Here is a 14,768-nt window from a genome sequence, read left to right as displayed (position 1 = left end):
AATATTTAAAACACGCTAAATGTGCCTCCATGTGACTTCTGTGTTCAAACCTTGTGAAAAGTCTAAAAATACATCCTTAATTTCTCCTGCTGAGCATAATTAAGTTGAATCCCACATCCCGCTCTACCCACACTGTCTCCCAGGGATCGTAGCTTGTAGAAGGGCTGGATGTAGAACCAGGATCCCTCATTTCCCGCTGAGTCCAGAGTCACTCTCATGGCGTTCTTCTCCAACAGTGCAGGCAGGCGCTTGTTCACCGTCAGGTATTTGTTGCTTTTCAAATGCAACAACTGTTGGCAAAACAAGAAAAAGGCGTTACATGGTAGCGAGGGACACAGCTAATTCCAGCGGGCACAGCTGGACCCAAGGGAAACACTGCACTGAAAATATGCATCTCTGGAACTGTTTGGTGTCTTTATTTCTTCTCAAAATTATTTAAGTACTTAAAATCTCCTAAGTGCTTCTCATGACCTCTGTTGGTTCACCTATTTAATCAACAGTTCCCAGACCTGTCAAAAATAATCTATTACCAACTAGACTGGAATCATATAAGCCCCACATATTTTTGGGACCCACAGCTGACTTAACTAACTTAATCCCACAACGAGATACATGGTATTAGAACCACTGAGATTGAGTAGAAAGATTAAGTGCATCACTTTGAATTAGATAGCACAATATTATATGCAACAAAGTCAGACCACCCTCGCAAGGACATTTCCTTAAATGTATGTTTAAAATGATTTCCTATGGCAAACCAGGGACCAATTAGTGCTCACTTTATTTACTGGAATGGCAGTTCATTGCAACTAGGACATCCTACACTGCATGTACTGACTCCCTTGTGTACGTCACAAAGCAGGAATGCATGACCATTCTTGGTTTCAGATTATCTCACATCTGTGTGCAAACCATTCCTGGGCAATAAGCGAGGCAAGATAAGACGTTACAACAGGCAACTTTACGACGCACTTTTGTGCTGTAGCAATTATTTAAAACTCTACTGTGATTAAAACAGAATTATAGACAACATTATCAAGCTCACACAGTGTCATACCCATGTATGACTCTGTGTGCTGCCATGCCATTATCCAAAGCACCTTATCTCATAGGTGCCTGAACACACCTGAATGACATTTCCATACTGAATGACTGTTCCCAGGAGCTTGCGGTTTTCAGACTCATTCTGCTTCTTCTCCAGGTCAGCAGCATGCTAAAAACACAGAGCAGGGAACAGAGAAAACACTCAGAGGGCAGCTGTTTTTTTTTTTTAAATACTATATCTGGAAAGAATGATGCTACATACACATTTTAGATAAACACAAGACTGTAGCTTTATGTCACTTATCCATTATTTACAATATGACATAAGTCAAAGAGCAGACAAACTAAGGTGACACTTACATGGAGTTTGGTGAGGAGGACTGTGTCAGTGGTGCTGTTGCCTCCAGGTTTTGCCGCCTTCCAGAACTGTTTCTGTGCCGAGTATCTGTTCATAGGACACAGTCTGAAAAGGCAGTCTGGGGAGAGAGAGAGAGAGAGACAAACCTCATCATTTAGTATTAGTTTTTCTCAACCAATACCACTCAAAAAAAAAATCTCATTTTAAAGAGGTGCAACTCAAAGACAACAGCAAAGTTTTGGGGAAATTGGTAATATTAGTAGTGGGAAAATCGTCAAATTTATCTTTGCAGTACTTTAGCGCTCCACTTTAACACTTTCACTGTGTTGAATTCGCACATGGGTTATGTATGCATATTTGTCCTAATCAATCAAAGACAAAACATATTTGATACCAAATAAATGGAGAGATAATAGAATGTTAAAGATGGCAACATCTGAAGTTCGGCACCACAAAAACATAACCGAGACGGCTACTAGGTCAAAGACAACCCACCCACAGTCAGTCCAAACTTCCTGCCAGAACTTCACACTTCATCTCATACATGCACATTTTAACAATGGAGACTCAGTCAAGAGATTTAGTCTTCCCGGTTTACTAGCTCAGCAGTCCAGAAATAACACACCGTTTTAAACAAACAGTATCTGCCAGAAAGACTGAGATATGCAAATGTGTCCTTGCTGTGCAGCACTGCATTCTCTGTTTAAACTGGAAAAAAAACGTTGTAGGGAACAGCACTGCTAAAAATCACTACACAGCATATGAATATATTAAAATGATTCATTAATTAGTAGTCAGTATCTTCATACACATACAGTACAACTATATGTTAACTGGTACAAGGGACTCGATGAGCTATAACCAGGGTAAAAATAGCCACTCTGGCAGCCTCCGTCAGAAATACGGCCAACACAAGAGTCTCCAGGGATTAGCCATCATGGGGCATGGGGTGGAAGAGAGGAGGACAGGAATAGAGTAGGCCAAGGACCAATGGAGAAAATGGGGCACTGGGAGAACATCTGTCTGCCAGGGATAAGCAATTGGGTTTGTGGAGAAAAGAAGGAAAAATAATCTGGGATGTATGTGGATTTCATGGTAAGGGAGGTATATTAAAGGGTAAAAGTAGTTCAAGGGTAATTTCGGTATTTTAAAACCTGGGCCCTATTTCTTATTCATTTTTTATTTTTTATTTTTTACATTTTTTGGGTTTTAAATGAGTAATAGCTACAACAGGTTTTGGAATTGGTCCAGTAGATCACCTCAGCCAGCAGCCACAAACTCTACATCTGTCAGTGATGACAGGTTTATTATATAGAGAGTAGTGACTGAGTGGACAAGGGAGTGATTTCGGACACAGCCAGGGTTTCTCAATCTAAAACGATCCAGGCTCACCTGTCCTGCACGTTTTGGCTCTTGCTGCACACCTAATTGAAATGAGGGCATAACATTTTGACGACAGCCAAACTGATGTCATTACAGGAAAAGCACAGGTAGATCTAACAACATTAATGATGGCGCTGTTCCACTGAAGTGTCAGTAAAGAGACCAATTGGCATGTGCTTGCAGGTTCATCTGGTTCCCAGGCTCTGTAACACCTCAATGGAAAGCAGCCATCATTACTGGTATAAGTTACACCTGCGTTTGACAACTCAAATTGTCTGCTGGGGAAAAAGGTCTACTGGTATGAGGAAAATGTTATTCTTGCTGAACAGAGGTTACCACACAAATAATAAATAAAACTCTCCTCCATCTCTGCAAAGTTTGACACTGACTAATGACAGTAGTCTTCAAAGTCTTGTAGTTTGCTCCGTCACAGTGAACTGAGACAGTAGTCATCTTGTATTCACAGCAGTTACAATGAATTTCCAACTGGGCTTTTACAACAAAGAAGTGTCAAAACGTTCCTGTACTATACTCCACTTTCCCCTGTAGATCTATATGTAGCTGTATAACTATATGCTCAGTATGTTCCTAAACAGTTATGTTTTCACAAAATTATGCCCAAATACACTGCCTCCATGTCAATCCTTATGCATGACCCCCTCGCGAGAGGGCACGTGAGTTGTTGTACTCTCTTGTCTCTGTCGGTCACTGGCTGTTGTAGTTTACCAACTGGCTCCCAGGTATCTCATTGCAACTGCAACTTCCTCTATAAAACAAAACACCGGTTTTACTTTTAATTTACTTTATCTTCATTACATTTGCCATGGTAAACTTAACCATGAACTGTTGGGTTTATAAGAAGTGAATGACACTAGCAATCTGTTGGGGCAGCAATGTGTACAAAACAGCAGTTAACAGGGTCATTGGTCTTGTCTGGGTCCCGTTGATCCTCATCAGTGTGTCCTAGAGTGATGAACCTGCATGATAGATACCACTTAGGGTAAATGACAAACATTTTTTGTGTGTTTTTCAGTTCTGATGAACTGCCCCTGTAAATATAGCTAAAGAAACATCCAATAATTTTAATATTCACATGCTGATGTGATAATAGATCTCTCCTTGTTAACCAGCTCCAGACCACAAACATGAGTGTGTGAAGTTCACTGCTGCTTTTGTTTAAAGCATTCCTTGCATGCAACGTTATCTCTTGCTAAACTGACCTGCCAAATTTTATCAACAAGGAAATACAGAGAACAAACTGACATATGACTCATATTCTGAAACAAAAAACGTATTTAGTCTATTGTCTGCACAACAGTGCAGCTCATTTTGGTTGTCCCTTTTTGCTGATACAAGAATGGATTACGTTTTGTACAATGGTGTATTAGGGCCATTGTAGGAAAAAAAAGAAATTACGGAGCCAGAACTTCCAAGATTAAAGTCGTAACTTTACGAGAAAAACACACATGAATGAGAAACAAAACTTGAATGTTCTCTGTGATTTTAAATTCATAAATTTGCAAGAAAAAACTCTCTTAGATTAAAGTAACAAATTTATGAGAATAAAACATAATTTTTCTGACTTTTTTTCTCATACATTTATGACTTTAATCTAAGAGAGTTTTTGAAGGAACCACATTGTTTCACTTTGGTTGGATCTACTTTCGTAAAGAGAAAGCCTCGACGGCTGCGTTCCCATGGAAACCGCGTTCAGCGTGAGTCCAGCAAAATATGATAGCTACAGTAGAGAATTAGCTAGCTAGTGGGCTATTCCCTAACTGTATGTTCAGTGGGTGTCTTGAGTGATGGGACACAGCAGATTGTGAGCTGTAGTTTTCCAGGTACACACACCGAAGTGAAGCATGTGGTTCCTTTGATGAAGAAAACACGTTTTTTTTCATCGCAAAATGATGACTTTAATCTCAGAGAATATCAGTTTTCTTCTTGTAAATTTACAACTTTAATCTTGGAAATTCTGAGTTTTTTCTCTGAATATTATCCCCCTCCCCAGCTCTTGTTATTTCTATTTTTTACTTACAATGGCCCTTCGTAGTTTTGTTTTAAGTGCCTGCATGTTTAGTGGTTTATATCTTCCAGAAAAACCTGCTTGTTGTGAAGACTTTAATAATTTTTACAAGATGCATTACGTAGCACAACAGGAAATGTACATCCTCGGCTAACATGGCATCTCTGTAATCTTACAATATTTACCAATTTCTGGAAGGATGAAACACTTGTGACAATATGAAGCCCGAGTTATCTTGCTGCACACAAAGTGATGAGCCACAGTCTCCTGCATGCACAGCCTCACTTGATCTCTCAAAGCTTTGTGTGCACAGATAAAAAAGGGAAACTCAGCAAGCAACCTGTATGAGTACACACACACACACACACACACACACACACACACACACACACACACACACACACACACACACACACACACACACACACACACACACACACACACACACACACACACACACACACACACACACACATCATTTCATTTCATTTCATGTACCAGCCACTCAGATCAGAGAGAAAGAAGTAAGGTTAAACACGCTGGGCTACAGCTTCCTGCGATACAGACTTTTTAAAAAGCTTAAGTGTGCTATAAATACTGAACAGGGATGTTAGGATTTAGTCCTGCAGCACTTTGCTTCTGTTCAACACTGGCCTTAATAAGAGAGGTGAGACTGCGATTCTACCTACAATAATATAATACCTATAAATCTTTTTAATACTGACTCACAAATGATCTGTCATTTCTGTACATTTCTAAATGTGCCATCATATGTAATGTGGAAACTAAATAAAAACATATGTATATACATATATAAAAATAAATAATAAAATAATAGAAACAGTGCAACATGTGGCGCCATGTATTTTTTATTATTTGGTGTTGCATATCTGACCAGGTCTACTTGTGCTTTTGCGTGGTCATGGGATGATTTAAATGTGCCAATAGCACATTTAGTTTTAGCAGAGTTTCTCTGCAGTTACTTCTGTTTTATGGTGTTAAACCACAGCTTTGAATATGATTTGAATAGTTCAGTTAGAAACAGACAGGTGAAGTTGTTTCTTTGCGTCCCCAAAAGGAAAGGCCGGTGTCTTGTTTGAATCCATAAAACAGTGTTCTGCTGTTCACCCAATCTATGGAACTGTTCCTGGTACAGAAAACTGGTACACAGGCCTCTGAATGCACAGGGCCAGCACAGCTAGCAGCAGATAACACAGGGAGTAATAGCTTGCACTTGTACCTTTAGTGCATCAATCGTGGTAGAGAACGGTCATCCTGGGCATTTATTAGCAACACTTCTGGAACGTGAGTCATTAAAAATATTGATTTATCATACTAGCAGGTCACCAAGCCCCAAGAGGCCATTTATTTAGAATCTAATCAGTCCAAATAAAATGCAATAGATGCATATCATAGAGTACAATAGTTTAAATGGCGAGGGAAGTTCAAATCAACAATAGAACTGCATTTGTAATAATAATAGTGTATTTTTAGCTGCCTAGCTGCTAGCTAATCTGTGCAGATGTTCATACTGTCAGGTTAGAGCCTTGTTATTTGATGTTAAGATGTCATGGCAAGTTGCTGATGCTTAACTGTGCTCATCATTCTGCCTGACAGAAACCATTGATTCTGAGACCCAGGACTACAAACAAAAACACTATATGTGGTATATAGATACAAGGCGATTACTTATATCTGGACAACAAAACTAAGTAAGGGCTCTGTCATTTCTTGCTATATGGTACGGATGCTATGCTTTACAATTGCATTTCATTACAGGGTAGTCATGATAATACTGAGATTTTCAATTCTGTTCATTTGTTATTATAGCTTTATTCAGATTGACCCAATATATGTAGTATAATTTCCCCCCAGGGATCAATAAAGTATTTCCGATTCTGATTAATAAGATATACAAATTTTACAGCAAGAGGGGTTCAAGTGGAGTTTTGATATAAACCCCACTGATATAAACCAACTATGATAGCGAGCATGCTGCCAAAAAGGACTTCTCTTCTAAGTCAATCTCTTTTGTGCCCTTCTTAAGCCAAATAGCCGCAAGCTTTTGCTGGTAATATCTGCATTTTCAGTCACGAATGGCTTCACACTACAGAATTCTGATTCAGAGATTCGGGTTGTGGCCAAAATTTGCCTATAAAAGACATGTCACATGATATCAAACAATGTGCAAATGTATCTATGAATCTATGTTGTGGTAAAAGGATCTTAGAGAATACAGTCTGTGTGCATTATTCTCTTCCTGGTTACACTCAAGGATGAAAGACAATGACAGGGACATGTTAAATAAGGTCCTGCAAGGCTTCCTATGTATAAAAAGCTCAATAGAATAAAATCAATTTGGAAAGTACACTGTTCCAAGTAGATGGACATTACATTGGCTATTGCGTCATCTCACTCACTTAATTTACCAAAGACCTCCCTCGGAAACCTGCCAAAACATCTAGAAATGCATTTGCTAGAAAGTGGTGGCCAATTTGAAACACTCATTGGCTACTACATTAGCTGTTGTCACCCGGTCAGATCATCGTCCATGCATCGTATCGATCCTGTCTTGCGTAAAACAGACAGCAGTTGGTCATGTATTGGCGTGCCAAATGTTTTCTTAGACCCTTTCTTATCAAGTGAGCACACCTGAATGCAACAGCTCTGGCTGGCATTGTTGCTAACCAGGTGATCATGGCTACAGTCAACACCGTTTCAGAAACACAAAAGTGACTATATTTCAATTGAGTGACCTGCATAGCCTCCAAATTTTAACACAGTAAAGCATCTTTTTGTGGAAGGGGAGGGTCACACAGCATGGACGTGTGGTTTAAAATGAGCAAGCACTATTGAACCAACATTTAAGCAGCATGAAAATCACTACAGAGAATTTTAAACACCCAGTGAATAAAGAAAATGCCTTCCAGCTGTTCTGAAGGCAAAAGGGGCTCTTACCCAGCACAGCCACTTACTCCACTATTACTTTGTAGTAAAGATCTAACAGCATGATATCAGGAGAGAATAAAAATATGTTTTTCAAAAGCGTATTGGTTGCAACAGGCAGCAACTGATGGGAATTCCCATAGCAGATACTGGATGGAGACCTTTTGTGAAAGCAACAGGAGAGTTTGTAGAAGCATTGTTAATGTGAAGCATTTTTCTTTACACCATTTCTGATTTACAATCTTCACCCTATTTTTCACTTGAATTTGAGGGAATCAAATGCTCCAGACCAGCTTCTAAACTACAGCTGACCCGTCTGAATGAATGTGAAAGATCATGTCAGAAAATAAAACAATAAGTTTTAGCCAAACTGCTGAAAAGTAAACTGATACAATGACATTAGAAAAATAATGTTTAACACATTTCACTTAAACTGCCGAAAGTCCTGACTTTACCATAGACATCAAGATATCATTAAGTGAGAAGCAAGTGATTTTGAGGCTTTACCTCTGAATTTCTTGGGTGGGTTGTTGAGGTCGCCTGTGTCTGGTTGTACCACACAGCGGTCATCCACAAGCCTGGGGAGACAACCATTATTATGAGTTAATCACTCACAACACATACAACTTAAATGGACAATACACCTTCTAAAAGCCTTCATGTTCCATATATGAACAAACTATGCGACCAATTCATGCAGCATGTGAACACAAAATCAATTCTCCCAAATCAAATCATCTACTTTCATCCAGACATTTTAAGTAGGGTATTGGGTTTCTGTCATGTTGAGAAATTTTGTTCACAACAATGTGTCTAATTACAGACGGATAAACTGACAGACACCATTACAATGTCAACTATGGTCGAGAAACCTTTTTCACAGCATAGCAGGATTTTATTCAATAACATTAATGAATGGCTGCATTCCATTTAGATGTGTCAGTTCCAGTGTTCTGGTATTGTGAATACTCACTAACTGGCCTAGCTTACTCAGACTCTTAAAAAGGTACCCTGTGGAATTTTTGACCATTAGTAGCGCTATGGAGCAGGTGTTTTTTTTTATTTTTTTTTTTTTCTTGTTTTGTGTACATGCACGAGGACCCGCATACACGTTCACGTGAGTGGCATGATGGACAGTCCCATCAATGGTGTCAGACTATTCCACTAATCTACAGGTGGCAGTAACATGCCCAGACAGAAAAGAAGACTGCTAGCTAGTAAACATGGACATAAACAATGCTGGGAAAAGAATTGGATTTGCAAATGTTTTGGTGAGCAAAACACCACGTAATGTAAACATAACTTTTGTTTGATTATAAGAACACTCCACATGGCACCCTTAAATGGAGGAGAGCCATCGTTAATAGTTCATCAGTAATAATGGTTCCTTTTCTGCTATATCAAGTCTAAATGTCCACTGTGAAAAAGCCCTACTGGATATAGAAACTGCTCAATCTAAATAAAAGTGTCAGCTCATTCATAAAGACATATTTCATTGTATTCACAACAAACATTATGTTGGAGAGTTCAAAGCATTGGTCTTATATCAGGCAGGCTAAACAGTCCGAACCTCTTCTACCCGCTGAAAGAGTGCGATCCATCACACTAAAAAAGGCTGTGCAAACATAGCTTTGTGAAGTTTAAAATGAATGGAGCAAGGGTGACGGGTTTCCTCTGCATTCCTGCCTGAAATGAATATTGAGTATTATGAAGAACTGGTACCATCTTGTACCATCATTGTACCTGTAATCAACAAGGGAACAAGGGCCTCTCTTAAAGAATGCAACAGTAGTGCTACCTCATCGTATTCTACTTTCTAAAACACTTTTTAAACTTTATAGCACCATCATACCCCGGGGAAACCCCAGGGAATACTAACAGATAGTAGGTGAGCACAAATACAACACTTCAGTAGGATGCTCTAGCCGGTCGAGTCAGTTACATCTTTTTATAGCTCATGCAGTATACACTGCACCGCAGGAGCACTGTCATGATGAAGGAAGAAAGAATATGGTGTGAGAAACTCCTCTATAGGAGCGAAGAGACCCGATCACACTGATGCACTGACGGGCGAAGGCCCAAAAAGAACAGGCCATCTGTATCCAAGGTCAAGAAGAAAACCCCCTCTTGCATCCTGAGATACAGCTTCAGAGCTACATCCCAGTCTCCCAGCATCAAGTCATTGGGCAGCATCCTCTCTGAGCCAGCAGTGGGCCAGGTGGTCACAGCCGTCTCTCGGGGGTCACATTCAGTATGCTGACAGCAAAAGCAACACCTAATACAATAATGCTATTTATAGTTACGTCCTCTACGCTCTTCTCTTTAGCAGGAGTGCTCACAGCAGCAGTGTGTGTGTGTGTGGGGGGGGGGGGGGGGGCAATGATTACTAGGCATAACAATACGAGATTTGACAAACGAGCACTGTCATGGTGGCAGTCTTCAAAGCTGTGCACACATTTGTTGCCATGGTGGGTGACGCACACACACTAAACTGTGAAAGAGCATGATTTCGGAGAGCTGGCAAGGAGGCACGGCCTGTGGTGAGTGGCAAACAGAATAGTGACATGGTAGGGGGGGGGGGGGGGGGGGGGGGTGCAGCACTTAAAGAGGAGAGGACAACACAGATGCTGGGCTCATTCTCACCTTGGGAGAAGAAAACAAACACCCTGGAGCAGAAAATAGCAACGAAATAAGGGGACAGAGATGGGCTTCATGCAAGAAAATAAAGTCTGGAAAATGGAGCCTGACATGCCGGATATTTTGTCAGATATGCTGGGCAGGGACATTCCCCCTATCTCTGACTGCATCTTCTTCTTTTAGCCTTTTGTTATTCCTGACTGTCAACTGTATGTCAAGATTTGCTCAATTTGCACATAATGAGATGCACTTTTAACTCGTTGCCTACAATTAGGGAGGAGGGAAGACGTCAAGTACTTAAATAAATGGTGCGCAGCATGTGGCAGGAAGAGACAGGGTAATTTGAGTACCAACTGAGCACAGAATATCAAGGAAATAAAAAGCAGAGCAAAGACTACGGCAGTTCTCAAATAAGACCAACTTATTCTTTAGGACATTTTGGCAGACACTGTTAAGACAAGAGTGATTTGGTCTACTGCTCCGCATTCATAGATAAGATAGAACTATCATATTAAGGGAAAATAGACATTTAACTGCTGTCAATCATTCCATTGATGGAACTGGAAGAGGTACATATACAGACGGGGGTCAAAGTAAAGGAAAAACCTGAATAAAAGAGTGGAGAAACATATGAAATGCAGATGCTTCCGTGCACCAGGGCTCACTGAATTTTTTGGTGACTATGAAAATGAATAAAGTGAATAAAATGCTATGGCCTTTACGGTCACCAGATCTCAACCTAGTTGAACACCTACGTTAGATTTTGGACCAACATGTATGATAACGCCCTCCAACACCATCTCCAAAAGACCAAATGAGAGAATATCATCTTCAAATCCATTTTGTGATGTCTGAGACTCTCTCTGATACTATATGTCCTTTTGTTATGTCTGTCCATGTTTGTTTTCCTTTCCATCTGCTGTACTCTCTGTAGGTCTCTCTTGGAAAAGGGATCTTGATCTCAATGAGATTTCCTGATTTAAATAAAGGTTGTAAATATAAATGAGGCAATATCTTGTGGAGGAATGGTGTTCATCCCTCCAGTAGAGTTCCACAGACTTGGCAAAGAGCACTGAAGCTGTTCTGGAGGCTTGTGATGGCCTGACTCCATACTAAGACACTTCATGCTGGATTTTTCCTTTAATTTGTCACCCATCTGTATGTGGGAATCATTAACTTTGAAGTTGAAACAACAGGCTTCATCTGGTTCTCCTTGAAACCTGGTACTCTGTACAGTATATGGAGCTGCTAGCTGTTTAAATAGGATTTTCTTACTTATAAAATACACAAAATAGGGCTGAGAAAGTTGTTGATAAATTATACAACTAAAGTCTAAATTTTGAGGAGTCTACAGTCTGTGTTTAAAGATTCTGCAATCCTTCATTTACTTCTCTAGTTTAACTATTAATTCAAATCCATCTGTATACCCCAACTAAATTCTAACAACAGACAACAATTGTTTTTTTTCTGAAAACTGGTTTCCTTCGTTTCACTGAAATCAGATCACTTATTATGCACCATAAAATGTGGGGGAACATTGGGTAATGTTTATGTTGGCACTTCTATGCTATGCTGACACTTGGTAATTGCCACCAATCCAACAGAGGCATTAAATTCATCCAGTATATAAGTCCATCCATTATACTACCTCATCCACTCAGCGCAGCCACCTCTTTGGCTCGAAAACAGCAACCACGTAGATCATTACATGTGTTACTGTGTTTATTTTGTAGCCTGCACTATGTTCTAGTTGTGTATTCTGCACAGTGAGACATGGAATCCTGCAGCATGACGGGGACGAGGACGGTAGTGAAAGGGTCATGAAAACCCACATGAAAAACGAGCAGACTTACCCTAAAGTGCTGATAAATCCACTGGTGGAGCCCTCTGCATACAGGGAACAAATGTCCCCAATATGGAGGAAACTGGACATCTTGTCCGACATGGTTCCTCTGGGTTAACTACACCTGCAAAAGATTGACAACAAAAGGTCTTTAAAGCAGTCACTACATATAGCGGAGCTCAATGGAATCACATGCTTTATTTCACTAAACTAGCCAAGAAAATTAACCAATAGCAATTTTGATAATTTGATCATTTGATCACTCATTAAGCAAAATGCTAGACATCTGCTTGTTACAGCTTCATGTTCCTGCACAAATAGGATGTCAATGGCCGATTTAGTTGAAAAGAAATAGTAAACAGCAGCCATCACCTGGGGGGATCCATCATTACTTTTATGACACTGACCAGTGTCACTGACACTGACACTGACTGTCCAGACCATCTCAATTATTTAAGCCCATCCTCAGAGCACCACCTGCTGTAGGACCATGAGTAATAATTGTGGAGCAATAACCTAAGATTAATATTATTTAAATTAGACATAAATAATTGAGCTATAGAGCTCATCTTTGCCCTTTTATGCATGTGTCCTGTGCATTTTGTTAATATGGGTTCTGTCCATTTCAGCCTACATTTCAAAGACATAAATACCATGAATGAGTACTTAACTTTGCAGTAGTATTCTAGTAGGACACATTAATGCCACCTGCATAGAATTAGTAGAAATGCAACAATGAAAGTTTCTCTGTGCACTGTGCTATTGTTAGCTGTTTGAAACCAATACATAGTACGCCTTACAATTTAGGTCACCACTCTTTCCAGGTTCAGAGAACATAAGCCTGTGTAAAAGAACCCAACGCCACTTAAATAGTTTACGTGGTCAACGTGGTCTATCCTTTTTCTGTTGACAAAGATCATTTTAGCTTGAACTTTGACATAAACCCACATCACGCAGCACTGCACCGCCAAAGGGGGAAAATATTTTCATTAAATTCATTGTAAACAACTGTTTCGTGCGTATGAAGCTGAAGGTCATATTTACCCAGATTCAGATCCACGCCATACAACGGTGACACATAAATACACAAACACTACATAAAAGTTTTGCTCTCTATAGCCCGTTGCCACAATATGTAAAGTCATTTGAACGTCTTGTGACACATTTCACAGTTTTCTGAGATGCCAAATGGGGCACAAACATCTCTGCTAGCTAAATAAAATGTCAAGTCGCCTCGCTGTTTTTTTTTTATCATCGCACGAGCCGCAGCAAAACAACAGCAACAAATGAGCGCGTGGGCTACTTCCTTGACAGGGATGCTTGCAGCTCAGTGACAAAAAAAAAGAAGAACAATAGCCCTGGCTGGGAAAACTACTGAGAGATAAGGACTTTACCTGGCAGCAATGGAAGAAGGCGTCAAAGATAGGGAGAGAAAGAAACGTGTGAAGAAGTGGGTCAGCGCAGGATAATTTCCACAGCGCTATCCTCGGTTAAGTCCATGGTAGTGAAACTCCAGGTGAGGGCAGGCTGAGCGGCGTTATCTCTGACAGCTGAATGCGTCCTCGGCAACAATCCGCTTCTTACCTCCTCCACATGTCACTGAGGGAACGCCCCTTTCGTTACTATTTATACTGCAGCGGGGCGCTCTGGGTAACGTAGTTTTTTTAGGCATTTCAACCGTCACGCGCAGTGCTCATAATAATCAACTGGTTTACATAACTCCAATTCAAAGAGGCATATATATATTTTTTTGTCTTTATTTTATTTTATTTCATTTCATTTTATTTTATTTTATTATTTAGATATGATATAGTTTTCATGGAGGAGGAGGAGAAAGTGGTGGTCTGATTCAATTCAGTTAAATTCAATTACTTTATTCATCCCCAGCAGTGCACACATCTGAATAACACACATAGATAAACATAATAATAATGGACATAGACTTTTTTTTTTTCATTTTTCAACAACTATTGGATGGATCCATGAAATTGTGTACAGACAATCATGGTCCCCAGAGGAAGGCTCCCTGGACTTTACCTCTAGCGCCAGCAGCTTGACAAATGTTTCACTTATCCTGTGAAATATCTCCTAGATTGGCACAAAATGTTCAGATTTTCATCATTACCAGAGGATGTATCCTATCCTCCAGTGCAACTTTTCAGTCCAAAAATTGAAATGATTACAATAGAAGAGTATAGAATCCAAACACCCAGCTTCTATTAGATCATGTGCAGCATGTCTGTTTACTCCTAAGTACAAATAACTCCCTCAGATGCATCACATGTTGTGGACTGAATATGTCAATGAATTACCAAATCCATGTGACTGGATGTCTACATTATTTCATGTATATATTATGTCAAAAACAGAAGCACACATACTGCCTTACAAAGAGGGGGTCCTGCTGTGCATGTCGAAGTATGAAAGGACTTGAGATAAAGACATCAGTTGTGTGTGCAGTCTCCTGTCAGAAACACTGATTCGGCCGCTGGCAGTCTTCTGGTTTGTGATGAGGAGACGCCTGGAGTCTG

The 14,768-nt window shown here is 40.0% G+C and overlaps 1 protein-coding gene across 1 annotated transcript in view; it reads right to left on the bottom strand.

The window, feature by feature from the left end:
* The window catches only part of itpr1b (inositol 1,4,5-trisphosphate receptor, type 1b), a 79,159-nt gene extending 66,820 nt beyond the window's left edge, over positions 1-12,339 (bottom strand). Inside the window, exons 1-5 of the mRNA XM_070903080.1 lie at positions 12,248-12,339; positions 8,265-8,335; positions 1,405-1,520; positions 1,127-1,213; positions 132-290 (exon numbers count right to left, since the gene is read on the bottom strand). Coding sequence (XP_070759181.1) covers positions 132-290; positions 1,127-1,213; positions 1,405-1,520; positions 8,265-8,335; positions 12,248-12,339 — 525 coding nt within the window. The remainder of the gene's footprint in view (positions 1-131; positions 291-1,126; positions 1,214-1,404; positions 1,521-8,264; positions 8,336-12,247) is intronic.
* Positions 12,340-14,768: the final 2,429 nt, after the last annotated feature.

Source organism: Enoplosus armatus, chromosome 3 (genome assembly GCF_043641665.1).
Source record: "Enoplosus armatus isolate fEnoArm2 chromosome 3, fEnoArm2.hap1, whole genome shotgun sequence".
NCBI lineage: Eukaryota > Metazoa > Chordata > Actinopteri > Centrarchiformes > Enoplosidae > Enoplosus > Enoplosus armatus.
This window is presented reverse-complemented; position numbering and strand designations above follow the sequence as displayed.